Source organism: Lycium ferocissimum, chromosome 5, assembly GCF_029784015.1.
Source record: "Lycium ferocissimum isolate CSIRO_LF1 chromosome 5, AGI_CSIRO_Lferr_CH_V1, whole genome shotgun sequence".
Lineage (NCBI taxonomy): Eukaryota > Viridiplantae > Streptophyta > Magnoliopsida > Solanales > Solanaceae > Lycium > Lycium ferocissimum.
Window position 1 is genome coordinate 17,187,330 of NC_081346.1, and position 27,760 is coordinate 17,215,089.

Sequence of the window (27,760 nt, forward strand, 5' to 3'; positions counted from 1 at the left end):
AACGAGGGGTATATTTAACCCTTTTCTGATAGTACAGGGGTATATTTGACCCTTTTCCAAAAAAAATATACCATACTCTAATAATAAATTGCTGTACAATCGTTATTTAGAACACGGTTAATCAAAATGAGCCTGCCCAACAATTATCGGATTTCATTTCTTATTAAAAAAATAAAGTCAGTATAGATGGACATATATTTTTGTCACCTAACGTTGAACAGGCCATGAGAAAAATGAAAATTTCGAAATATTAATATTTAGCAATTGGATATGATATGATAAAAAGGGAAAATCAAAGGTTTTATGTAATCCATTTAACAACATTATATATTTCTAATTGTTTGGTCTTACATGGATAAAGAAAAAGTAAATAAAATTAAAAACCTATTTTTCATTATAGTTTTGTCACCTATGCCCTTTTTTTTTTTTTTTTCATAAAATATAGTTTTTCAATATACCTAAAGATGAAAAACAATTACTTCCTTTATCTCAATTTACATAGCACCTTTTATTTTTAAATCTGTCTAAAAAAGAATGTCATTTTTTATATTTAAAAATAATTTAATTTTTATGATTTAGAGTCAAATAAATATTTAAAGCTTGTGTGGGATAACAAATTTCAAAAGACTTTTTTTTCTTAAATTTGTGCCTAGTCAATAGTGTCACGTAAATTGGAACCGAGATACTAATTACTTGTAGAGTTGTAGTACAGGTCGAGAACCTTTTTTCAGTTGTCCACCCGGATTATTTAGTGGGTCGGGTCAAATTAATGCGTTGTGAATGCACACGTGGCGAATATCAATTGGATAATTTTTCCTCGATGACGATTCTTCCTTCTCATTTCACCTTGTCCCATGGTCATCAAATTTATTATTTTCTTCAACTACTCATGTATGAAATCGTGAAATAGCTAAGGATACAAAAACTTGACAGGTAAATTGATCTACTCTTTGTATGTTGTTTTTTATCTTCAACCAGTGATATCCCTAAACTAGTTGAGTCAGCTATACGAATCCTCTATATCTATTATTTTGCTCTATTTTGGTCCAATTCATTCAAAATTTACTGAACTAATGGTTAAATTGTGACTATTATCCTTGAATTTCTTACGTCTGTTCCCTAATTTGTAAATTTAGTATTTCTATTGTTCCATTAGGTTATGATCTAAATATTTGTGAGGAATTGGATATAGACACACATGTAGCTTTGATATTTGATCTTTTTATAACCTAGGATGTAAATTAACGTGATGCTCCTTCGTTCTTTTTTTTTCTTTTTTTTTTTTAGCTTTTATAGAACCAAAAATCATCCCTTTAGCACATATAATTTGTAAATTTAGTGTATTTCTGTTGTGCCATTAGGTTAGGATATGAATCTTTGGGCGGAACGCTATATACGTTTACATAGCTTTGATATTTGGTCTTTTTATAACCTAGGATGTAAATTAACGTGATGCTCCTTCGCTTTTTAGCTTATGTAGAACCAAAAATCATCCCTTTAGCGACATGTAATTTGTGGGTATATGGTTATTCATTTTATTTGATCTGATTTAGAGCATTTGATTTTGACAGGAATTAGAGAAGATGATGAGGTTACAAACTTATGGTGGGCTTAGCCTAATAGCTACACTGGCGGTTATTTATCATGCCTTTAGTAGCAGAGGCCAATTTTACCCAGCAATGGTTTATTTATCGACGTCGAAGATCAGTCTGGTGCTTCTTCTCAATATGGGTCTTGTTGTTATGTGCATTTTGTGGCAGTTGACAAAGAAAATTTTCCTTGGTCCTCTTCGAGAGGCCGAGGTGGAGAGGCTGAATGAGCAGTCTTGGCGGGAACTCATGGAAATACTTTTTGCCATCACTATTTTCCGGCAGGACTTCTCCGTTACGTTTCTTGCGATGGTAACTGCGCTGTTGCTTATCAAGGGTTTGCACTGGTTGGCTCAAAAGAGAGTTGAGTACATTGAAACAACTCCAACCGTTACTAAGTTGTCCCACATTCGAATAGTTTCCTTCTTGGGTTTTCTCCTCTTCATAGACAGTCTCTTTTTGTACAACTCCGTGAACTATTTGATACAGACAAGACAGGCATCTGTTTCACTCTTCTTTGCATTTGAGTAAGTTGAGCTCTTCTGACTCATTTTTGTTGCTCTCTTTTTGCTTAATATGTGCTCCTTGAGTTCCACTGCTAGTTAGTGAAAACCCTGCCGCTGTGAAACAAAAAGAAAGATGAGGAAGAAGAAAACAAAAACAATAATTCACACCCTTTTACTTTTTGTCCTTGGTTCCTTTTCTTTTATAAACTAGAGTCCTAAATATCCGCGATATTCCAAGAGAAACTAGAGATGTTAGTGAGCTTATTAGACCAAGGGCTTCCGTAGTTGGTGTTTCATGCCTTACAAAATCACTTGGTTGGGACACGGGATGTATCAGCAAAGGTGACAGTAAGCTTTGGATCTATGAGTGCTCTTTTCTTTTATGCAGTTCTGTCTCTGCTTATCTTCAAAGCTGATGCAAAATGCTGTGATTTATGTATACATATTATTACTGATATGTTAAAGCTCATATGGGTTAGAATCCTGATTTGTCTATCATTAGGGCTGGATGATGTCAAGTCTCTTGTAATAGCAGTCTTATCTCATATCTCATGTAAAACTACGTTACAAAGTTTAATCATGTAAATATGTTAGTACACCCATTTTTCAATTCTCTTTGTTAGGGTTGATCTCTTATAATGTATCACTTAATGGATGATTCACTTATTGGTTAGAAATCTGTGAATTTTTCATGTACATGCTGCCATTGTTATATCAATGAATTCTATTAACACGTCTGATTCACCTATCGTATTTGTAATTGCTGGGAAATATGTTCATGAACTTGATTACTTCTCGTATTATTTTCCCCAACTGCAGTTTGATCATGTTAACTGTAACCTATATCCTTGTCCCTAATGATTAGCAACTTTTGGGTAATGATTCAGGTACATGATACTTGCAACGACAACTGTCTCAACTTTTGTAAAATATGTCTTCTACATAAGTGACATGCTTATGGAAGGACAATGGGAGAAGAAGCCTGTCTATACCTTCTACTTGGAACTTATCCGGGACTTGCTCCACTTGTCTCTGTACTTGTGCTTCTTCATGGTGATTTTCATGTAAGTCAAATTTAGGTTTTGCAGTTTATTTTTGTTGTTATCAGTGAAAACTTTTACCTGATTTAAAAAAAAAAAAGTTTTGCAGTTTGTTTTTATCTACTGTAAGTGTATAGAGGTGTTTCTACAGGACCGAATAAAAGAAGTGTATGGTAGTGTCTCTTTTCTGGATATAAAAGCTTTCATCTTCTCTAACATAATTTGCTGATGTGATCAAAAGCAACCATACTTGTTGTAGAAACTTGCGCCCGTCCATTTATTTGACTGTTTTCATCACCCTTTTCTTTCGTTAGGAAACATATGTGGATGATTAATTCCTTACCTAACTTTATCAGAAAAGAATTTCTTCTTGAAATTTATTGTTGTTGTTTCCATAAAGTTGCCCTCGTCCGTGAAACTTTTAAAAAAAAAAAAAAAAAAAAAAAAAAATCCTCAGTCAAGTATCTGGGCGTATAGTCCCTGTTAGATTTCTGTCTGCACGTTATGTGGCCATTAATTGTGGCGTTGCCTATGTTTTGGAAGGTGCAGAGGATACCTAATTATTTGGCTACCCTAATGGAACTTATCATTTATGATGATGAAATAGCTTACAGTGAAGCATGTTCATTTCTTGGATGTGCTTCGTACTTTCTGTTAGTAAACTGGTACTAAAATGACACTGCTTGAGTACGTCATTTCTCACCCCCCCCCCGCGCGGCGGGGGAGGTCTTTCTCTTTTTGGATAAGGTTTTGAAAGACATTTTGATTCACGTATGGTTGGAGACTTTTTGCTAACCAAGCAACAGCCTGCAATTTACCATGCTTCTTTTATTTGGAAAAAAGAGGGTGTTAATTCACCTTTTTCTTTTTGATCCACAATGTTCTAAAGCTGTACTAAGGTTCCTCAAGTATACATAACTATATAGTAAAGTTGGTGTGTGACACATGTTGCTTGTTCTGCAGATCTGTATTTGACTTTTGATAGAAGAGCTCATTCTTGTTTATCCATGTTGATGTTACTTTCTATTTGTTGACCCAGGCTTGTCTATTAAGCTCGTTCTTTGCCTTCCCCTCCTGCTATTATTACATTAAGAAACCTCACTTTATTTATTTTCTTCTACTTTCTAGGAACTATGGCGTGCCCCTGCATTTGATTCGGGAGCTTTATGAGACATTCCGCAACTTTAAGATTCGAGTTGCCGATTATATACGCTATCGGAAGATTACCTCAAATATGAATGACCGTTTTCCGGATGCTACACCAGAAGAGCTCACTGCGTAAATTGCTCACTTATAATGTTAATATAATTTTTGTTTCTTCAGAACTTTCTTATCATTTAATCAATTACTTCTATGCTCATGCAGAAGTGACGCTACCTGCATCATATGTCGTGAGGAGATGACCACTGCTAAGAAACTTATTTGCGGGCATCTGTTTCATGTGCATTGCCTCCGTTCATGGCTAGAACGGCAACACACCTGTCCTACTTGCAGAGCCCTTGTTGTGCCAGCTGAAAATGGGACAAATGTGGTAGGATCACGACCAGATATGCAACAAGGTATTACTTATAGCTTGATCACTTTCTGCTAATCATACTTTTAGTGTCCAGTGGTGTAGCCAGGGATTTGAGTAAGTGGATTCGAAAAAAAGAAAAAATTGTCACACCTAAGTTATGAACCTATGTCGAGGGGATTCAACAGTTTATATATACAAAAAATTATTTTATACCCTTTTTGCATAGTGTAATTTCCCGACGAAGGGAATTCAATTGAACCCCCTTCACGAAAGGTAGCTTTGCCCCTGTTTGTAGCAACTAAACTAAGTCAGATTCCTTTGAGTGACAGGAAATGGACTTTCCTCTTCGGGAGTCTAAATCTACATGACTTTGTCAACTATATGTAGCACTAGGACTTGGATGCTAAGTCATCCATTCATTGCTAATAAGCTGGGTAGAGCATCAAATTGTAGCTTAAGTGCTGACGTGTGAATCACGTCGATATCAGGCCACTGTTGATTTTTTTAATTTCGAGATTTATACTTTGTAGTTGTCACTGATTGTGGATTGTTTCTAGCTTTTTCCTTTTTTTTGAAAAGTGATTGTATGTCTAGCTTTTTATCCTAAAGGATGACATTCACGTCAGAAGAGCTAATCCCAAGTAGGGACACTTCTATGTATATGTGTTTTTGTACAAATGGATGAATGTGGCACTTATATATTTACTTACTGAACCCTTTGTTAATTCTCTCCCTCAGGCCCTGGATCAAGTGCGGCAAGTGCATCTCAGAGTTCGCAAGCAGATACCACGCCGAGCAATAATGTTAGCCAGCACCAAGCTAGAATCCAAGCTGCTGCAGCAGCAGCAGCTGTTTATCAAAAATCTTTTGTTTATCCTTCTGTACCAACACAAGCATGGTATGATTTTCTTATCTTTTATGTAAACACACTATTGATTATTTGCTTTGCATATTTATTAGACCTTTCTTCATCCTACAGATGTGAAAAGCTGAACTATATCTCTCTATATTCCTTTTTCAGCATACTAGTTAGTGATAAGTAATTAAGGAACTTTTTACAGGCAGGGTCAAAATTAGATAGGATTTCATTGTGGGAACCAGCAAGAGGGAGTTTCATCTTTGTTATACATGCTTCGCCCACACTCTTGTGCAATTTGCTACTGCACTGCTCTTTTACGCAGGGTAGAGCTGTTTTGGTTTTTGTTCCTAAATTCTATGGATCATAAGTCAACTCCTGTTTTCTCTTCGTCCTTGTATTGCTATTATTATTGGATGGCTACATTGAGCCTTCATTTCTTGTGCTTCCCAGATAAATTTCTTAAAAAGGAAGATCTGTTAGCATATTACCTGGTACAGAAGTTACAATCTGTACCTCCGCACTTCTTTTTTCCTATTCCAATTTTTATGAAACTACGAAAGGTAAATTGTGCCTCTTAGACGCTTCTCAATAAACGTTTAAAACAGATCCATTTCAAGTTTCATCGTAGTAGTTTGGGAAGTCAAATGTAAATCTGTTTGAGATGAAGTTAACATGGAACTGTATGCTAACGAGAGACGTTGTTTGCAATTCACAATCTAATTTTTAGGTGCCTTCAGGGATTGTGATGTAATCACTAGTCTGATTGCGGTCCATTCCCCATTCATTCATTTTGGGTCAGTTGCCTAGGAATTATTTTGTTGTCATGGACCTCCTATTAACAGCTGCTCATTTAGCTGTCCATGACTGGCTAGGGGTTTGCCTTCGACTTGTAGTTCTTTGTTCTGTGATGTAAACTTGTGGTCAACTTTTTGACAATGCACCCCTCCCTGTGTCTTTTTTCTTTTTCTTTTTCTTTTTGGCAGTTGAAGAGGGGCTCTGCATTTCTAGTAGGTTTCTTAACTATTGGAAGGAAACTGAAACAATGGTTCTTGCTTGCAGGTCTCCTGGATATAATCCAGTTCCTCCATCCTATAGTCCAGTGGGCAGTTCTGCCAATGTGCACTCAGATGGGGAGCGGGCATCGAATGAACAATCACCGCACAATCAATTAGCAAATATTCCCTCTGCTCAATATCCACAATGTGGTTTTCTCCCTTTTCAACATCCAGGTGCTAACAACCTTAGTATTCCAAAGGATCAACTTGAGGCCCATAAGATGCTTTTACAGCAACAAATTCAGGTATGAAAGTTTCTCTGCTTGATTGATATCTTTATCTATTATGCCTCTATTATGCATTTGGTATTATTCTGTAAACGAGTTGGTAAATTTTCATGCACAAATCAACTCCACATGCATGGAACTCGAAGTGGTCTTCTCTTCAATTATATTCACCTATGTTTGTGTAAATTTTTCCAACTAATATTCTAGAAAAAACATTGTCAATCTTAGCGAACTGCAAAATAACTTTTTTTAGAGAATATCATGATTTAGATTTAAGTTCTGGATTAGGAACATCTGATAACCTACTTGATCTTCTCAGATGAGTTGTACTCTATTTATTCTCGAGCAGTGATTTAGAGCTCACATGGCTCTTGATTGGTATTTACAATTCATCCGATCAATTACTCTGTTTTGTGGACAATGATCCCTAGGTAGAGTTCAGTAACACATATTGGAATGTTAATCAGGGATATTTTAAACTAGTTTTAGACAATTGCAGGTATTGCTTTATTTGTTAATTATGTTATCATTTTTTGGGGGGGTTGGGGGGAATTACTTTTAATGCCAATAGTTGGATGAGATGAGATATATGAAACATAGGCTCACTGCAATCTGATGTATACCATTCATCATGCACATGGCTGCTTTATAGTGGACTGGATTCTCATTTTGGAGGATTGTTTTTCCTTACTCTTCTCTCTATTTTCTGTAATGCATTCATTTAATCTCTCGCTGTGAGGTTAATTCTCATTCAATTATGCTGCTGCTGTACACTGAATTTGTGATCAGGTTCTGCAAACCCAGCTCAAGATTTTAGAGAATCCAAACACACACAAAAACGCAGATGCTTTAGGAATTTCTGATATTAAGGGAAAAGCAATTTCGTCTGAGAATTCTCAAGGACAAACCGAAGGTGCAGAAATTTGAAGCTGGCAAAACTGTATATTTATGGCAAGGGGTGGCTGAAGTTTGGACGTACAGTTAGAAATAGTTAGCAATTGAATGATGGAATTTATAAGAGGTTCTGTGAGTTGTACAATGCTCGCGTGCTATGGAAAAGTGTTGTATTTTAGTTCAGCAACTTATTGTTTTTCTCTTCTGATAGGATTTCTTCTTGAGAATCTCAAAATCTTGTACGCGTGAGTTTTTAACTTCACTTATGATGTACTATACACAATTTTCCTATTATGTATAAGGGACGACTAAGAGACTTTTGTAGTCGTTACAAAAGTTTCTAATAAAATGTCAAACTTTTCAATTAATTACTTTTAGGGCCTAATCTAATTTTTTCAAATCAAATTTACTTTTTATCCTTAAGGTCTACTTTTCGAAAGCTATTGAGCCTCCTACTTCATTTTTTGTTTTTTTTTTGTTTTCTGTTCGGTGCCCGGTATCCGCATTGAGCCCGATTAATCCAGATAATTCGTATTGTGTAGCGCCTATTAGGGAAAAGTACTCTCTCCAAAGATTTTTTCATACTCAAGCTCGAACCCGTGACCCCTAATTAAAAGATGAGCAACTCCATTCGTTGCACAAATTTTGTATTTATCTTAAACGTTCATTAATTATGTATAGATTATTAATGAACAAAATAAGTAAATTATTTCATCAAAATGAAAGTTAATATATTAAAGGAGTGAAATAAAAATTTTGCTTTTATATATTGAAAATATACTTATATAAGATTTAAATATTACTAACACAAGTTATATTTTTTTAATTAAAATATCTACTTTTATATATTGGGTAAGCCCAGGCCTCACATAACTAGTTCTTTAAATAAACTTCACTTCTTCTATACTCTGGTCTCAGTAAAATAAAATGGACCTCCTAAGCGAAGCATTCACCGGATTACTTTTTTTCTCTCTTATTTTTCCGTGAGGCTAAATTGCACTCAGTAATAAGAAAGTTGTATTACGGATTGTGGCTATAAATTGAGCTTTTAAGTTGTACCACAATATTGCGTCAAGATTTGAGTGTCAGATTTAAGAAATTGAGCTTGTACCAGAGAATACCACATTTTCTTATTCTTCTGCTTTAGCACACGACGGGAATATGTTGCAGATGATCCACGAGTGCTTCGACTAGCAGATTTTCACTCTTTCCCGAACAGTACAATTGGGAAAACACTCGGGGTGTTTGGTTTGGTTTAGATGCAATTTAATCTACATATAAAATTCAATGTCGATGCCTAAGGGTGTGATCTAATGATCAATAAAGTGGTTGAGAACTATGAGATCTTATGTTCTAATCTCAGTCATAGGCTGTTAGAAGTATTAGGATGGTACATGTGGTTAATTATGTTGTACGCCATTAATGAGTAAAGTAAGTAGGAGATTAGGTTGATTGTTGATTACGATTGGTCAATTAGTTTAGAGGTAGTCAACAGTATATATAGACTAGGAGAATTTTGTAAGAGCTGAATATTCATTTTTACACAGATCAATATACAAAAATTCTCTCTCTACTTTGCTCTCCTCTCTTCTCTATTTCTTAACTGTCAATGGCTTCCACCGCCTTTAGATTCAAGTTTTAACATGGTATTAGAGCTAGGCTTCATCAATTAAGATCGAGACCTAGATATTTGTTCAGTTCTTACCCAAAATTTTTGCTCTTCAATCTGTTCTTCTTCGATCTCGCGTACGATCGAAATTTGGTTCTTTTGCTGCCATTATTTTCTCAGTTTACTCTTTGATTCATTGTTTCAATCTCACAACTGGTTGATTCTAGTTCTTTTCCCCAAATTTTTTATATCAATTTGCCCTAATTTGAGCTTAATTTGCTCTGATTTTCTCAAATATTGAGTTTGACCTAATTCTCTACAATGGCGGTCGATTCTAATGTTGAAATGACTGGAATAACGAATGCGACGAGTCAACAAAATGATTATAATGATTTGCTTTATGTTCATCCATCCGATGCTCCGGGAATATCTTTAATTCCTCAGTTGTTGGTGGGAACAGAGAATTATTCAGAGTGGAATAGAGCGGTGAAGTTGTCGCTGCTTGTGAAGAATAAGATAGGATTCATCGATGGCACATGCACCAGAGAAAAATATGCAGGGAATGAGTATAAGCTGTATCAATGGGATCGCTGCAACGCGAAAGTGCAGTCATGGATCATGTCATCTGTAGCAAAGGAGTTGCGGAGAGGAATTGTATACTCGGATAGTGCACAGAAAGTCTGGAAGGCATTCAAGGAGCGGTTTGACAAGGTAAATGCTACAAAAATTTATCATTTGAACAAAGAAATAGCTTGCTTAGCTCAAGGAACTTCGAGTGTATCCATTTACTTTTCAAAGTTGAATGATTTGTGGGATGAGTTTGAAGCGATAATACCAGTTCCATGTGACTGTGATAAGTCGAAGGCATTCGTGGAATATCTGCACTTGCAAAAGACTATGAAATTCCTTATGGGGCTCAATGAAACATATTCGGCACAGAAAAGCCAAATTCTAATGATGGATCCGACACCGGGACTTAACCAAGTATATTCCATGATAATACATGAAGAAAGCCAAAGAGTTAGTGGTGCATATTCAGCACAAGCTGGAATTTTAGGCAACGTGCCTATAGAAGGGGAGAGTAGTGCTATGATATCTGTCAATGCTGCGAATTATAAGCCAAACAGAAATTACAAACCTAATGTCAATCCCAACCATTACAAGCCCAATGTCTATCCCAACTATAGACCTAACACCAGCTCAAGTTCAAATACAGAATTATGCTGCACTTTCTGCAAGAGATCAGGGCATGTAATAGACTTTTGTTATAGACTTATCGGATATCCGCCTAATTTCAAGCACACCAGTAATAAAAACAAGGTCAACGAGAACAATAATGCCAAATTTAGGGGTAGAAACAAGGCATATGGGGGAAATGGTGTGAGGCCAGTGGCTAATAATGCTGGGATCATGGATTATGCATACATACAACCACCTTCAATGCCTCAAAACTATGGAAACACTAGCATGGCCTATTAAGAACAGGGTACGGGGGCAGCAGCTAACAAAGGCTAGCTTTGTGGATCATGCATTCACACCATCATTTCCTGCCAATTTTGCTGCACCGAGGCACTTCACACCAGATCAATACCAGCAGATCTTACACATGCTTGAGAAGGACAAAGAAACTGCAGACATGGCCAATATGGCAGGTAAGTCAACTACGAACCAAAACTCTTGGATTGTGGACTCAGGAACCTCCAATCATATGGCTTCATCACTGAACTTGTTAAATGATCCTATCAAAGCTTCCATACCTAAATCATTCCACTTACCAGATGGAACTAGTACTAGCATTACACACACTGGTTCATTTTCTTTAACTGTTGACCAGTCTATTCATGATGTATTGTATATTCCTGATTTTAAATTCAATCTTTTATCAGTATCCAAACTCACCAGGGAATTACATTGCTTTGTTTCTTTTTTTCCTGATTTCTGCCTATTCCAGGACCTGTCCAGTGGTCAGGTGAAGGGGATTGGTAGAGTGAAAGGGGGATTGTACATCTTCAATCCTTCCACATCAACTGCTACACCACCTCCTCACTGCTTGGCTACTACCTCTACATCATCCTCTCCAGCTATATGGCACTGCAGACTGGGTCATGCCCCCACCTCAGTGTTGCAGAAAATCCCGACTCTGAAGCAATATGTTTCTTATTTCAATTCTTGTAATTGCCCTGTATGTCCATTATCTAAACAAATTAAGTTGCCATTTCCTATTAGTAGTACTAAGTCCTTAAATCCTTTTGATCTTGTTCACATGGATATTTGGGGTCCATATAGAGTCTGTACTTATAATGGTTTTAAGTACTTTCTTACTCTAGTTGATGATTGTACCAGACTCACTTGGACATTCCTTTTGAGATTAAAAAGTGACTCAATTGTTGTTCTGAGGAATTTTATCCAAATGATTACGATACGCTCAAAAATCTATCAAGAAATTCGTATCCGATAATGGTTTTGAGTTCTTTAACCAACACTGTTCCACCTTATTTTCTTCTAAGGGAATCATCCATCAAAGTAGCTGTGTCCATACCCCTCAACAAAATGGCCTTGTGGAACGCAAACATAGACACTTGCTAGAAGTTGCTAGGGCTTTAAGATTTCAAGCTCAAATTCCTCTAAAATACTGAGGGGACTGTATATTGACTGCTACATACATCATACATAGGCTTCCAACTTCTGTTTTACATGACAAAAGTCCTTTTGAGTGTTTCCATGGTCACACACCCAGTCTTGATCATCTTAGAACCCTGGGTTGTCTCTGCTATGCTACCCTACCAAACCAAACTTTTCTGATAAATTCTCCCCTAAATCTATTCCTGCAGTATTCACGGGGTATTCTTCCACACAAAAAGGTTATAGGCTCCTTGATATTGAAACCAATACATTTTTTGTAAATCGGGATGTTGTCTTTAAAGAAGACATTTTTCCCTTCAAACACCCCAAGGCCCAGTTCCTACTCCATTCCTCCTCTCTTGCTTCATTTTCTGATCCTCTCCCTACAGTTGATCCACCTACTTCTACTTCTGATTCCTCTTTTTTTCACAGTCCTTGTCCTGCCCCCACAGACTCTCATTCCTCTGATAATTTTGTTTCTTCTCCTACTTCTACACCTGTCTCTTCTTCTTCTCCTGATGCTTGTGATTCTCCATCTGTCCCTGCTCCTTCTCTTGCTTATTCCCCTGCTCCTTCTCCTGCTAGCCTTCCTCCTTCATCCACTACACTTCCTTCGCCAACTAGGAAGTCCTCTAGACAGTCCAAACCTTCCATTTGGTTGACAAATTATGTCCACCCCCCGTTACCTTCAACAACCTCCTCTGCTTCTTTTCTTTATCCTATTAAATCTTTTGTTTCCTATTCTCATCTGTCCAAACCTTATCAGTCCTCACTCTAAGCTTTTTCTGCTCACATTGAACCTTCTACATATGCTCAAGCTGTCAAGGATCATAACTGGATTCAGTCTATGAAGCTTGAGATTGATGCCCTTGAACACAACCATACTTGGGACATTGTTGACTTGCCTCCTAGTAAGACCTCAATAGGTTGTAAATGGGTGTTTAAAGTCAAATATAATGCAGATGGCTCTGTAGAGAGGTATAAGGCCATATTGGTGGCTAAAGGTTACACCCAACAGGAAGGCCTTGACTTTCATGATACTTTTTCCCCTGTTGTCAAGATGGTAACAGTTCGGACTGTTATTGCTTTAGTTTCTTCCTACTCTTGGCCCATTCTCCAGATGGATATACACAATGCCTTCCTTAATGGTGACCTCAATGAGGAAGTATACATGTCTTTACCCCAAGCATTTGGCACTCAGGGGGAGTCCTCTCAGAAAGTGTGTAGATTGCTCAAATCCTTGTATGGATTGAAACAGGCTAGTAGACAGTGGAATCTAAAATTAACTGAGTCGCTTTTGCAATCAGGATCTGTTCAAAGCAAACATGACTATTCACTTTTTACCAAAGCTGTTGGGAGCAAACTTGTTATTCTACTTGTATATGTTGATGATCTTCTATTAACAGGAAATGATAGTACAGAGATTCAAAGGGCAAAGCAGCAACTGCAACAAAGCTTCAAAGTGAAGGATCTATGGGAGCTTAGGTACTTCTTAGGTATAGAGTGTGCAAGATCCAAAGATGGGATTGTGATGTCGCAAAGGAAGTATGCACTCAGTTTGATCTCAGAGTTGGGGTTAGCAGGATCCAAACCCAAAAATGCACCATTGGAGCAACATGTGAAAGTTACAAGTAGGGAGTATGATGCTTGTGTTAGTGAGGTGGTGACAGATCCCTTGCTTCAAGATAGGGGGAGCTATCAAAAGTTGATTGGGAAGTTGTTGTATCTAACAATAACTAGGCCTGACATCTCATACTCAGTACAGTGCCTCAATCAATTCATGTCATCACCCAAACAATCTCACTATGAAGCAAGATCGAACATAGTAAGATCAAGAAACGACGGTGTCAAAAATCGATAATGCCAAGTACAAGGTCAACTCATGTAGTAGCGTTCTGTGACTCGGATTGGGCCTCTTGTCCAATAACTAGAAGGTCAGTCACTGGATATTGCATTAAGATTGGTGATTCACTAGTTTCTTGGAAGTCCAAGAAACAAAGCACTGTGTCTAGAAGCTCAGCAGAGGCTGAGTATAGAGCTATGGCATACACTGTCTCTGAACAAGTCTGGATTGCAGGGCTGTTGAAAGAATTGAGAGTGCAAGTTGAGTTACCCATGAAACTGTTTTGTGACAACAAAGCTGCACTTCAAATAGCAGCTAATCCAATGTATCATGAGAGAACAAAACACATTGAGATTGACTGCCACTTTATTAGACACAAGATACAAGAAGGCTTGATCAAAACTGACCATGTGAGCAGCAAGGAGCAACTGGCAGACATACTAACAAAAACACTTGGACATCAACAACAAAACTATCTGCTTTCTAAGTTGGGAATGAAAAACATTTTCCATTCTCAACTTGAGGGGGAGTGTTAGAAGTATTAGGATGGTACATGTGGTTAATTATGTTGTACACCATTAATGAGTAAAGTAAGTAGGAGATTAGTTGGATTGCTGATTATGATTGGTCAATTAGTTTAGATGTAGTCGACAAAGATATATAGACTAGGAGATATTTTGTAAGAACTGAATATTCATTTTTACACAGATCAATATACAAAAATTCTCTGTCTACTTTGCTCTCCTCTCTTCTCTATTTCTTAACTGTCAATGGCTTCCACCGACTTTAGATTCAAGTTTTATTCTCAGTAGAGGCAAAACCGATGCGTTTTCTTTTCATCTATTCTAACTTTAGTGGACAGAGTTATCTAGCATATATTGCTGGTGAGAGGTGGACGCAAGCTAGTTCGGACACCACGGTTATAACAAAGAATAAAAATAAAATTTAGTACTAATTCAGAATGCTCATAATAGTAAAAATGTCTTTTTTTCTTTTATTTAAAGAATAAACAAATATTTAAATTATACATTCTATATTAATTTGTAATATATCAAACATTCACCCAAAATATCCTTAATTATTAATCCACGCATTATTACTCGTGTTACTAAAACCTAAATTACAAACCTATTACTCACTCCCTCATTATTATTTCATGCATTATTAATTATCTCTGCATAATTATCTTTAAGCCAAACGACCCCTTATTTCTATTGAATATAAATGTGAAAGAGGTACGAACACTGCTATCAAATATTGTACTAGGAGCAATGCCAATTGTACTATAAACTTGGACCAATCTCATTGGTCATTGAATTTATCATGCCACTTTATACACACATGTATTGTATTTCTGTTTCAGCACAACACGTGTACACACTCACAAATCATGTTTCCTTCAATTTGCCACCTAACACCTCTTCCCTTGATTTCGAGGGGTTTTCTTCAAAGAAATACTTGCTTCCTTCTTCTTCATCTCGACTCTCAAGAATATACATTTGTTGGCACTTTTACTCGTTCACTTTTGACTTTTTAAGATTTTTAAGAATTAATAAATGATTTCCTATTATATATAAGTGTCCAAGAGAAACTAACACAACAATAAATGCTTGTACCAAAAGCTATATAAATTGTACACTTTAACCAACTATTTTTTTATCTCACATGGACATATGTCATAGTACTGAATATTTATTTTCTTCTCATATATACACGTATGTACTTCAATTTTAATTCTCCAACACATTTATTTTTTTCGTGCATTTTTACGTGTTCACTTTTGACTTTTTATGTTCTTTAAGAATTAATAAATGAAGTACTCCCTCCGTCCCATATTGCTTGGCCACAAACTACTTTTTTATCCCACGTGGACATATGTCATAGTACTGAATATTTATTCTCTTATCATGTATACACGTATGCACTTCAATTTTAATTCTCCGACACATATTTATTTCCTCCGTGCACTTTTCATTGTTCACTTTTGACTTTTCACGTTCTTTAAGAATTAATAAATGAAGTACTCCCTCCGTTCCATATTACTTGGCCACATTACTAAAAATATATGTCCAAATTACTTGTTCATTTACAAAACCAAGATAAAATTAATTAAATCTTTTTCATCTTACCCTCTCCGTCCCATATTACTTGGCCACATTACTAAAAATATATGTCCAAATTATTTGTTCATTTACAAAACCAAGATAAAATTAATTAAATCTTTCCCATCTTACCCTTAATAATAAATGTTCTTGAAAATAGTCAATTTTGATTAGAATGTATTTATCGAAGAGAGATAGGGGTAAAAAAGTAAAATACATCTTTTATTTATGGTTTCTTAGGGGCGTGCAAAAGGGAAAGTGGCAAGTGATATGGTACAAAGGGAGTATATATTTTAATATAATATTCATATTTATTGGTGTAAGTCTCAATAGCCTTGGAAAATGATTTGAAAATAAGTAATTAATGTGAAGGGTAAAATTAATAATAAGAACAAAAATTCCTTTCTCTCGATATGTTAACATGGACAAGTAAAAGTGAACGGAAGGAGTGACATTTATCCCCGTTTTCCTTGTTTGTCAATACTTTAAACGTGAAGAGAGGACGAACAATAGTAATGCAAATTTGTACCAAAAGTTATATAAATTGTGCACGTTAACCAACTACTTTTTTATCCCACTTGGACATATGTCATAATACTGAGTATTTATTCTCTTCTCGTGTATACACATATCCACTTCTCCTACACATATTTATTCCCTCCGTGCACTTTTAGTTGTTCACTTTTGACTTTTTCCGTTCTTTAAGAATTAATAAATGAAGTATGTATTTTATCATAATATTCATATTTATTGGTGTATAGTCTCAATTAGGGCTGTTCACAGTTTTGGTTAAAACCAAAACCAAACCGAAAATTTAACCAAACCGAATAAAAAAACCGACATTTGGTTTGGTTTGGTTTGGTTTGGTTTTAAATTTGAAAAATCGAAAATATTTGGTTTGGTTATGGTTATAGTAAAAAATAACCGAATAAATAACCGAACCAAACCGATAATTATATACATAAAATTTATAATTATTTATATGTATAATATTAAATTTTCATAAATAATTAAAGATATTTTATACCTTTTAATTATTAATTTAATTTTGGTCTACGTATTTTTAAGGCCCATGTCTTAAAAGAATATGTCCAAGTCCAAAGAATCCAAGCCCAACTCTAATAAGTCGTAAGCATAAGGGTAAAAAGTAAAACCCTACTATCTCTTTTCATTTTACATTGCCATCGATGTCTTTTCCTCAATATGCAAGAAAGTTCGCCCTTGTGGGCCGTGAGGAAAAAAGAGCTTCATAAGAAATTTGAAGAATGTAGAGAGAGAATATTTGAATTGTCACGGCTAGTCATAAATTGAAAAATCGAACCAAACCGAACCAAACCGGTGGTTATTATTTTACTTGGTTTGGTTATGGTTTTAGATATTTAAAAACCGACTAAATTGGTTTGGTTATGATTTTAACCAATAACCGACCCAAACCGAACCATGAACACCCCTAGTCTCAATAGTCTTAGAAAATGATTTGAAAATGAGTAATTAATGTAAAGGGTAAAATAAGAAGAAGAATTTTTTTTCTTCTGATATGTCAATGTGGACAAGTAAAAGTTAAGGGGGAAGTGACTTTTACCCTCGTTTTCCTTCTTTGTCAATATTTTACTTATTTTACTCTCCTTTGCATTCTATGATTATTGTTTCTTTACATTTATAAAATGTATTACTTTATATTTTCATTTCGGAATTAAAATTTGGTGATTTACGATATAACATATATATTTCTAATTTTGATTTCTCTGTAACAATTCTTTTTATCTATAATTATTTATATAAAAAAATTATAATATATTTTTAAATTAATTTAATAAAAATATTTTATAGTTTTGCTTTTCAAAAATCCAATATATACAACAATGGTTCTTATGTTTGGATCTGAACAGTTAGTTAATTCAAATGGATATCAACCTATCGGTATACATATAAGATATTAAAGAATTTATAAAAGAAAAATATAAAATCAAAATATTAATTTTCCCTCATATTCTTACTAATTTTCATTTTCACATCGATGAACAACTTTCATTGTCATGACAACGAGAAAAAAGTCCGACTCTTTCCATCTCAAAAACTTAATTCCATCATATGTTTTTAATTTTTAAACTCCATTTTTTAATTATAATTAAAGTGATGGTACATAAAATACATTTTGTATATGTTACTATATCTAATAACAATTAGAATGTTTTTAAAAGTTATTTTCAAAATACAAACCTTGAGACTGCATAATTAAAGTGAATAGATATGTTCGGCCCATACATTGCACGGGCATGTATTGCTAGTTCTATTATATATAAGTGGGATGGAGGGACGAACACTGCATACAAAATTGTACAATTTGCCGTCTTAACTCTTAAGTATACTTCCAATTCATCATTGCCTTTTTGGTACACGTGTCCCCTTATGGATGGCATATTTGCTCCACTTCATTTTTCCATTGCTCCTTCTTTGCTTTGTTATTAGGTTTTCTTTTCTTCTATTATACTTCCTCCGTTTCAATTTATGTGAACCCATTTGACTGGGCACGAAGTTTAGGAAAGAAGAGAAGACTTTTAAACTTGTGGTTCTAAATGAGTCACATATATTTTGTGTGGCTATAAATCATTACATAAAGGTAAAGTGCTTCCAAATATAGAAAGAGGCCATTCTTTTTGGCACGGACTAATAAGGAAATAGGTTCACATAAATTGAAACAGAGGGAGTATATAATTGTCCAAGAGAGACGAACACAACAATGAATGCTTATACCAAAAGCTATATAAATTGCAAAACTTTAATCAACTATTTTTTATCTCACGTGGATATATTACATATTACTGAATATTTATTCCTTTTCATGTGTACACGTATGCACTTCAATATTTATTTTCTTCGTGCATTTTTACTTGTTCACCTTTGACTTTTCAAGTTCTTTAAGAATATATAAATGAAGCACTCCCTCCGTCCCATATATTATTTGGCCACATTTCTAAAATATTTTTTTATTCCATTTGGACATATGTCATAGTACTGAATATTTATTCTCTTCTCATATATACACGTATGCACTTCAATTTTAATTTTTCGACACATTTATTTCCTCCGTGGAGGGATGAACACTGCATACAAAATTGTACAATTTGCTGTCTTAAGCATACTTTCCAATTCATCATTGCCTTTTTGGTACACGCGTTCCCTTGTGTATGGCCTATTTGCTTCACTTCATTTTTCCATTGCTCCTTCTTTGCTTTGTAATTAGGTTTTCTTTTCTTCTATTATTATATATAACTGTCCAAAAGGGACGAACACAACAATGAATGCTTATACCAAAAGCAATATAAATTGTACACTTTAATCAACTATTTTTTATCTCACGTGAACATATGTCATATTACTGAATATTTATTCCTTCTCATGTATACACGTATGCACTTCAATTTTAATTTTTCGACATATTTATTTCTTCCGTGCACTTTTACTTATTCACCTTTGACTTTTCAAGTTCTTTAAGAATATATAAATGAAGTACTCCCTTCGTCCCATATTACTTGGCCACATTACTAAAATATTTTTTTTATTCCACGTGGACATATGTCATAGTACTGAATATTTATTCTCTTCTCATGTATACACGTATGCACTTCAATTTTAATTCTCCGACACATATTTATTTCCTCCGTGCACTTTTACTTGTTCACTTTTGAGTTTTGACTTTTCACGTTCTTTAAGAATTAATAAATGAAGTACTCCCTCCGTCCCATATTACTTGGCCACATTACTAAAAATATATGTCCAAATTACTTGTTCATTCACAAAATCAAGATAAAATTAATTAAATCTTTCCCATCTTACCCTCTCCGTCCTATATTACTTAGCCACATTACTAAAAATATATGTCCAAATTACTTGTTCATTTACAAAACCAAGATAACATTAATTAAATATTTTCCATTTTACCCTTAGTAATAAATGTTCTTGAAAATAGTCAATTTTGATTAGAATGTATTTATTAGAGAGAGATAGGAGTAAGATAGTAAAATACATCTTTCATTTATGATTTCTTAAGGGGCGTCCAAAAGGGAAAGGGGCAAGTAATATGGGACGGAGGGAGTATATATTTTACCATAATATTCATATTTATTGGTGTAAGTCTCAATAGCCTTGGAAAATGATTTGAAAATGAGTAATTAATGTGAAGGGTAAAATTAATAATAAGAACAAAAATTTCTCTCTCTCGATATGTTGACATGGACAAGTAAAAGTGAACGGAAGGAGTGAATTTTATTCCCGTTTTCCTTCTTTCTCAATACTTTAAACGTGATGAGAGGACGAACAATAGCAATGGAAATTATACCAAAAGTTATATACATTGTACACTTTAACCACCTACTTTTTTATCCCACTTGGACATATCCCATAGTACATAGTATTTATTCTCTTCCGAAGTATACACATATGCACTTCAATTTTAATTTTTCTACACATATTTATTCCCTTCGTGCACTTTTACTTGTCCACTTTTGACTTTTCACGTTCTCTAAGAATTAATAAATGAAGTATATATTTTATCATAATATCCATATTCATTGGTGTATACTCTCAATAGCCTTAGAAAATGATTTAAAAATGAGTAATCAATGTGAAGGGTAAAACAATAAGAAGAAAAAATTATTTCTCCTGATATGTCAATGTGGACAAGTAAAAGTAAAGGGAGGGAGTGACTTTTATCCCCGTTTTTCTTCTTTGTCAATACTTTACTTATTTTACTCTCCTTTGCAATCTCTCATTATTGTTTCTTTACATCTATAAAATATATTACTTTATATTTTCATTTCGAAATTAAAATTTGATGATTTACAATATAACATATGTCTTTCTTTGTAACAATTCTTTTCATCTATAATTGTTAATATACAAAATTATATTATATTTTTTAATTAATTTAATAAAAATATTTTATTCTTTGCTTTTAAAAAATTCAATATATACAATAATGGTTTTTATGTTTAGATCTGAACAATCAGTTAATTGAGATGGACATCAATCTATCGGTATACAGATAATATATTAAAGAATTTAAAAGGAAAAATCTAGAATCAAAATATTAATTTTCCCTCGTATTCTTATTAATTTTATTTTTCACATCGATGAACAACTTTCATTGTCATGACAATGAGAAAAAAATCAAACTCTTTCCATCTTAAAAACTTAATTCCATCATATGTTTTTAATGTTTAAACTCTATTTCCTAATTATAACTAAAGTGATGGTACATAAAATACATTTTATATATGTTGTTATATATAATAACAATTAGAATGTTTTTAAAAATTATTTTCAAAATACAAACCTTAAAGACTGGCTAATTAAAGTGAATAAACATGTATGCACGGGCATATATTGCTAGTAATAATACAAGGATCGTTACAGAGGTATTCGTAATGCACGAATTGCAATGCATGCACGTAGAAGTTGTTAGTACGACATTGATTAATAATGTTGCAAGTATTTCTAGTTAAATGACTTTATGTCAGATTAATACGCAGTGTTAACATATTTGTTTATTCTTTAAAAAGAAATAAACGTATTCTTTACGAGAATTAATTTTATGAATTTAAATTTTTAATTCATGCATTGCTAATTTCCGTATTCATATTCTACATTCTACTTGTATAAAATAATACATAGATCCCCACATAATTTATGCAAGAATTATTTATGAGAAATGTAAAAAACTAACAACCAAACATTGTTTAGCTTGATGTTGATTTTTATGTCGAGTTTAAATTTTCTCAAAACCAAGAAAACATGATACAAATTAGTGTTGAATTTTATATGGAGATTAAATCTCCTCTGAGCCGAATCAAACCGCCCCTAAGGGGCGTCTGGTTTAAGAACAAGTTATACAAAGATTGCAATACAAGGATTAATAATACAAAAATTAGTAATACATAGAATGTAATGCAAAGATTATTTTTATGGAGATTATATTTATGCATAGAATGTATGAATTAACCTTGAGTTTGACGGGGAGAATAAATCTCCTCTAACCCAAATCAAAAGACCTTTAGGATGTTTTTGGTATGGAGTAAAAATTCAATTTTTTCACATGTAATTGGTAAAAAAGATTGAAAAACAAGTTTATTAAAAATTAGAAATATGACTTACCGTATGTTTGGATGGTTGTTACATATTCATTTCCTAGTGTATCCTATTGTATTGTAATGTGATGTATTGTATCGTCTTGTATTGCTTTGATTAACACAACGTTTGGATAAATTGTATCGTTTCCCGTTATTATATAATCTCACACATCAGCAATTTGAAGGATAAACCTATAAGAAAAGTAGGGTGATGGATAGAGCTACCATAAAAAGGTAGGGTAAATGATAAAATAGAATTATTAGATAATAAAAATGAGAAAAAGACAAGGTAACGACCCGATAACACCAAATTGGTCGTTACATAAAATGAGACTTTTTGTCGTTATGCAACGATGGATTTAACTATACGATACATTAAAATTTAAGTAACAATCAAAACAAACATTATATTTCAACTAACAACACAATACAATACAATACAATAGGTAACAACCATCCAAACAAGTTTTTATTGGTGAGAGTAGGGGAAATAAGTGTCACTTGTCGTTGAATGTCTCATCTCCGTTCCTATTACCTTGCCCACAAAAATTCTACATTTGTTTTAGCAACGGAATTCATTACGTCCTCGTGAATTGATATAAATGTTAAATCAAAAGTCAGGTGCTGAAAATGTCACGACCCAATTCGTGAATCGTGATGGCACCTACACTGTCCCCCCAGGTAGGCGAACCATTTCCAACTCATTTTAATAATTGATAAGAATTATGCAGAAATAAACAGTGATTTAAACTAAAAGATTCAAGTTATATAAATAACAAGTGCAGGAAATATTATAACCCCCAAAATCTGGTCTGGACTAGTACAAGAGCTACTACTGAGAAGATACAAAGTCTGATAAGAAATAGAATCTCAAAACATAAATACTGTCTCAAGAATACAAAGTAGACAGATAAATACAGGAAGAGTCTCCGGGTTGCGGATCTAGCCAAAGCTTACCCTGAAATTTCGATAAAGTAGGCTCGGATCACTCTTGACGACAGGAACTGGAACTAATAACAGACTATGCACTCAAAAGAAGAGTACAGAAAGAATAGCATTAGTACAAACAACACGTACTGAGTAAGCATCATAGGCCGACTAAGTTCACGCATACAAGCATAAAATCAACAAGATAAGCAAATAGGCACATAATACTCAATCCAAGGTCACAAAATATCTCATAACTGAATCACAACCTAAGAGGAAGCTTTTAAACCACAGGTCTGTCTTATCACAATAATCTCAATCGATAATCACAACCCAAGTTCTGACCTAGGCAAAGTCACTACCCAACAATCTAACCCAACCCATAATCCAATCCATACCACCATAATAATGCGAACCGACCATACCAAATCAGAAATAAAGAGTTAGATAATGATGCAAAATAAAATGTAATGATGTGCAATGCAATGCACCGGCCAATTACCTCAAACCTGTACACACATGCTATATGGTAATGTTTGCCCAATAGTCATGACACACGCAGGGGACCCATGATGTCCATGTACCACTCGCTTCGGAACTAACCTCGAATCACGAGCCCATAACTAGGCCATATCCTCACTCCCGTTCAAAAATATATATATATATATATATATATATATATATATATATATATATATATATCTCTCCCCCGTCGGATGTGCCTTTCAAACATATATTGTATGCAAGATGAGTATTCAAAATATAGTTCAAATCTAGAACCCCGAGATGAAACATCAACTCAAAAGTAAGCATGATCAATCAATGAAATCAAATGCCAATGAAAATGCAAGTCACAAAGCCATAAGCCATATCAGGACTTAGATAAATCAGCTCAACTATGGGATGAATCATACAACCAGTGTCAGTCAACATAAAATAGTCTATGTCGCCTCTTTCTTCCATTATCGCAAGCACACCTCACAACTAAGTCTTGCATCACCACAGTGTTTCATTTCCTTTCATATTTGCCATAAGTCGTTCATTAATCATTTCCGAACCATTTCCATCATATATGAACGCAAGAATGAGAAATTAGTGCAATGAGTGTAAATGGATATGCTATGAAGATCACAACCACCCTAAGTTGTGTCAAATCTTGCATAATAGTGTTACCATCAGTAAATCATAATCAAGATCTCATTCGTGCCTTATCACAAGTACACATCCAATTTAAGTCTAATCTCATTATATGATCACGATATGAATCTCAATGTATTTCCAATTCAACAATACATATACAACATAATCAGTCCATAATATTAAGGTCGATGAATACAAGGCACCATGCCATAAGTCATAACAAGAATCAGACAAATCACTCAACAATAGCAACGATATGCAACCATCACAATCAACAAGAAGAGTATATGTAGAGTATAGACTCCTTCCTTCTCATATTACAGCAAATACACCTCAGGTTTCAATACATAAATTAATGGCGACAGGACCACATAATCAGAAATCATATCAACCTAGATAATATCCAACCAAACACCGCGTCCGAAGACCTAATCATGCTTTCTCCCGTCAATTCTATACAATAAATACGTTTCGCTAATCAAAGCCTAACTAAAGTAAGTCGTACCCTACTTCGAATGCAGAACAAGAGCGACAAACTACTCCACACGAGCCTTCTGTTTCCGAAGCACCTTAGAACGGTCAAAGTCTAGCAATACAATGCTAAGTAAGTGATAGACCTTCTAATCAAACAAGAACAACAAATGGGGAAGAAGACCTAATTACTTCTACCCTTTTCAATTGGGTGAACTACCCCTCAATGGTGAATTTATCAGAACTTCTATCCCAACAATCATTAACCTCCAATTTATGGGTTTCCAATCAATTTACCACTTTCAAATAAGATTTTAGGCCAAAGTTCCCATTTTTATTAGAACCCTAAGTCTCAATAAACAATTTTCACCATTAATAATCAAATTCTCATCCTAGGAAGTGATGGTTTATACTCCTAGATGATAGAACAGTAATAAAATTAACTTTCCACAATTTATTCAAGATTTTACTATCTCTGGGGTTCTAGGACCTTCACCTACCATTGATGGACCTTAAACTAATCATGGAACTTGAAGAAGAAAAACGAATGAACCACATAAAGATTAGAACTTACCTTTAAGGAGAAATTTCACCTTAGCATTAGAAAACCGTCTCTCACTTTCTAAGAACTGTTTTTGGTGTTACGAGGGTAATGACTTCGAAATTTCAGTATCGAAGTGGGTTTTTGCCCATGGCGACCGCTGCAATGGTCCCTAGCTTTGCTACAGGGGTTTCACTGCAGCGGTCATGAGCTTCACCCGATACAGCTCGCACTAAAATGATAACTCCCTCATACGAAGGCGAAATGCGACGAATCTTTTTGCTAGGGCTTCGTAATTACGATACGGATCTAATGGTTCAATCGAAACACAAAATAAAGGTAGTTTGATCAATATGGTGCCCCTTGTAGCCAAAGAACTACGGCGAAAACCTCGAATACAAGCGCGTCAAAACCCAAATCCATCTGAAACTCTTCGGAACCTTACCAAAGTCGTGGACAAGTCCAAAATCATCATAAAAATTTGTCGGAACTTTCAAAACATTGACACGGGGTCATCTTAGCCTTATGTTGCTCGTGGTCATTAACTTAACTAGTTTCTCCACCAATTACTCACATCACGCTCAAACCTTTCGGAAACCAAACCAATGACTTCACTAAGTCATAAATCATACTAACGGGACTCGGGGAAGGGTCAACAAGGGTAAATGGGTCAAAAAAAATATAACGACCAAACGGATCGTTACAGAAAAAATTGTAAATCGTTCAAAATAATCAATAGTGTGAAATAATTGTGAAAAATGAATTTTTTCTTTGCGAGAAAATAAAGAAATATGACTTTAATATATAACATCGAAAAATGCATCCTAGTAATCAATAAAATGGCTTGAGACTTGCGAGATCTTAGGAGTCGTTTGGACATGATTTGAAGTTAAAGTTTTGTTTGGATATGCAATTTGGATTTTTTTAGTTGGATTTTTTTTCTCATAGAGATAAAAACCTCACAAATTGTGAAAACCATCAAAACTTTCTCCATTATTATACAATCTTATCAAATGAGCAAATCATAGTTCATAACAATATTAATACGTTACTAGAAGGTCTTTCTAAAAAAAAAAATAACATCAATTGATTGAACTTTTAGTTCAATCGAAAGGAAATCTGAATATGATTTGTAGTGTAACTATTCTTTAATATAATCACCATACATGGTTAGTCAGCGTAAATTTGAAATAAACATACTATCAACTTGCAGATCTTTTAATATTTGATCTAAATAGTTGGTAAACACGATTGGTGAATATATCTATCAACTTATGTATATTTTTTACAAAATATAAACTTATGGGTCAAGTTTTACATTTAAAAAAATTGAAATCATGATTTGGAATCCCAAATCACGCTTTTTTGGATTATTTGGGATTTGAAATCATGATATGAAGTTGAACTTGAAATTTTGTGTAAATTGCATAAACAAACGCTGATTTGAAATCACGATATGAAATCATCATATCTCATGTCCAAACGCCTACTTAGGTTCAAATCCTAGTGGATGCAAAAACTTGACGACGCCGGTTAGTTTGATGGATTTGAGCGAAATAATCATTTCATATTATTTTTTCTATTATTTGGTTTGGGTTTTGAATCATATATAGATATATTGGTATAATTTAATACATCAATTAGTGTATCATTCTATATCAAAACCAATGCAATAGAACGATACCATCATTAAGTTATACCTAAATAAAATACTCAAAACTGCAGAAACTACTTCGTGGTCTCCTCAGACCCTTCTTCAAAATAATTATAAGTTAAACCTAACACAGGTTTAACTTATACACTGTACTGTACATCTAATTTGTAATATAAGGACCAAACATTTGATAAAAAATAATTTGTACATTACAATTCATGCATCAATAATTATTGTATTATTATCTTCACATAACTTGTTTGTAAATAATGCAGAATGGACCATATACCTTCAACAGCAGACCGATGATATTGAAGAACTGGACGCCAGATTTCCAGACGGATGACGAACCTATGCGAATTGTGCCCATTTGGGTAACTTTCCCACGACGCCCCTCGGTTTCTTCCGGTTACCAACGCGAAAATATGGGTCTTATAGCAAGCTATCTGGGTAAGCCGGTATGTACAGATAAATTGACAGCTTCGTGTGAAATGGTATCGTATGCTAGAATGCTGATAGAGATGGACATCACCCAGGTCTTACCAGATGTGTTGGTTATTGAGCAACAGAATGGGGAGCTAAGGGAGCAAGAGATTGAGTATGAGTGGCACCCCAAACTGTGCCACGAGTGTCATGAATTGGGGCATTTAGCAGAGGAATGCAAAGCACGGGGTGAGGCGAATGAGAATATGCCTAAGAAAAAAAAGAAGGCTAAGAGGAAAAAGAAGCAGGACAGGGCTGAGTGGCAAGAAAAAGCCACTGACCTGGCTGCGATACCTCAGCAAGGAGATCGGGAACAAGCTGGGAAGCAAGTGACGCTAGGCTATGGTGAGCAAGTGCAGGGGGAAGCCTCTAAAACTGTTGCAAATACGGAAGAGGTGGCTGCGGAGAGTGGCAGCCAGGGCATTGTAGCTCAGGTAATACAGCTCCATGTCGGGCAGAGTAAAGCAGCAATGATCACTAAAGCTGGTCAGGGGCAAAGCCCCAAGGCACTTAACCCGCCATGATACTTTGTTCGTGGAATATTAGGGGGTTAA

The 27,760-nt window shown here is 34.6% G+C and overlaps 2 protein-coding genes across 2 annotated transcripts; both read left to right on the forward strand.

Moving 5' to 3' along the window:
* The first annotated feature begins 769 nt into the window (after positions 1-769).
* LOC132056275 (ERAD-associated E3 ubiquitin-protein ligase HRD1B-like) lies at positions 770-7,977 on the forward strand. The gene is made up of 8 exons (XM_059448392.1): positions 770-933; positions 1,572-2,116; positions 2,983-3,159; positions 4,264-4,413; positions 4,501-4,694; positions 5,390-5,549; positions 6,570-6,810; positions 7,582-7,977. Exons 2-8 carry the CDS (start codon positions 1,584-1,586, stop codon positions 7,717-7,719), a joined length of 1,593 nt encoding a protein of 530 aa, XP_059304375.1. The 5' UTR covers positions 770-933; positions 1,572-1,583; the 3' UTR covers positions 7,720-7,977.
* Positions 7,978-26,992: 19,015 nt separating this feature from the next.
* LOC132057613 (uncharacterized) lies at positions 26,993-27,730 on the forward strand. Its single transcript, XM_059450238.1, has one exon. The coding sequence runs from the start codon at positions 26,993-26,995 to the stop codon at positions 27,728-27,730; it is 738 nt and encodes a 245-aa protein (XP_059306221.1).
* Positions 27,731-27,760: the final 30 nt, after the last annotated feature.

What these genes read in the sequence shown, in the direction of transcription:
- LOC132056275 (XM_059448392.1), top strand. Translation starts at nt 1,584, where the DNA reads ATGATGAGGTTACAAACTTATGGTGGGCTTAGCCTAATAGCTACACTG. An exon ending in TCACTCTTCTTTGCATTTGA is followed by an intron (nt 2,117 to 2,982) that starts GTAAGTTGAGCT and finishes GTAATGATTCAG; the next exon opens with GTACATGATACTTGCAACGA. An exon ending in TTTTACAGCAACAAATTCAG is followed by an intron (nt 6,811 to 7,581) that starts GTATGAAAGTTT and finishes ATTTGTGATCAG; the next exon opens with GTTCTGCAAACCCAGCTCAA.
- LOC132057613 (XM_059450238.1), top strand. Translation starts at nt 26,993, where the DNA reads ATGCAGAATGGACCATATACCTTCAACAGCAGACCGATGATATTGAAG.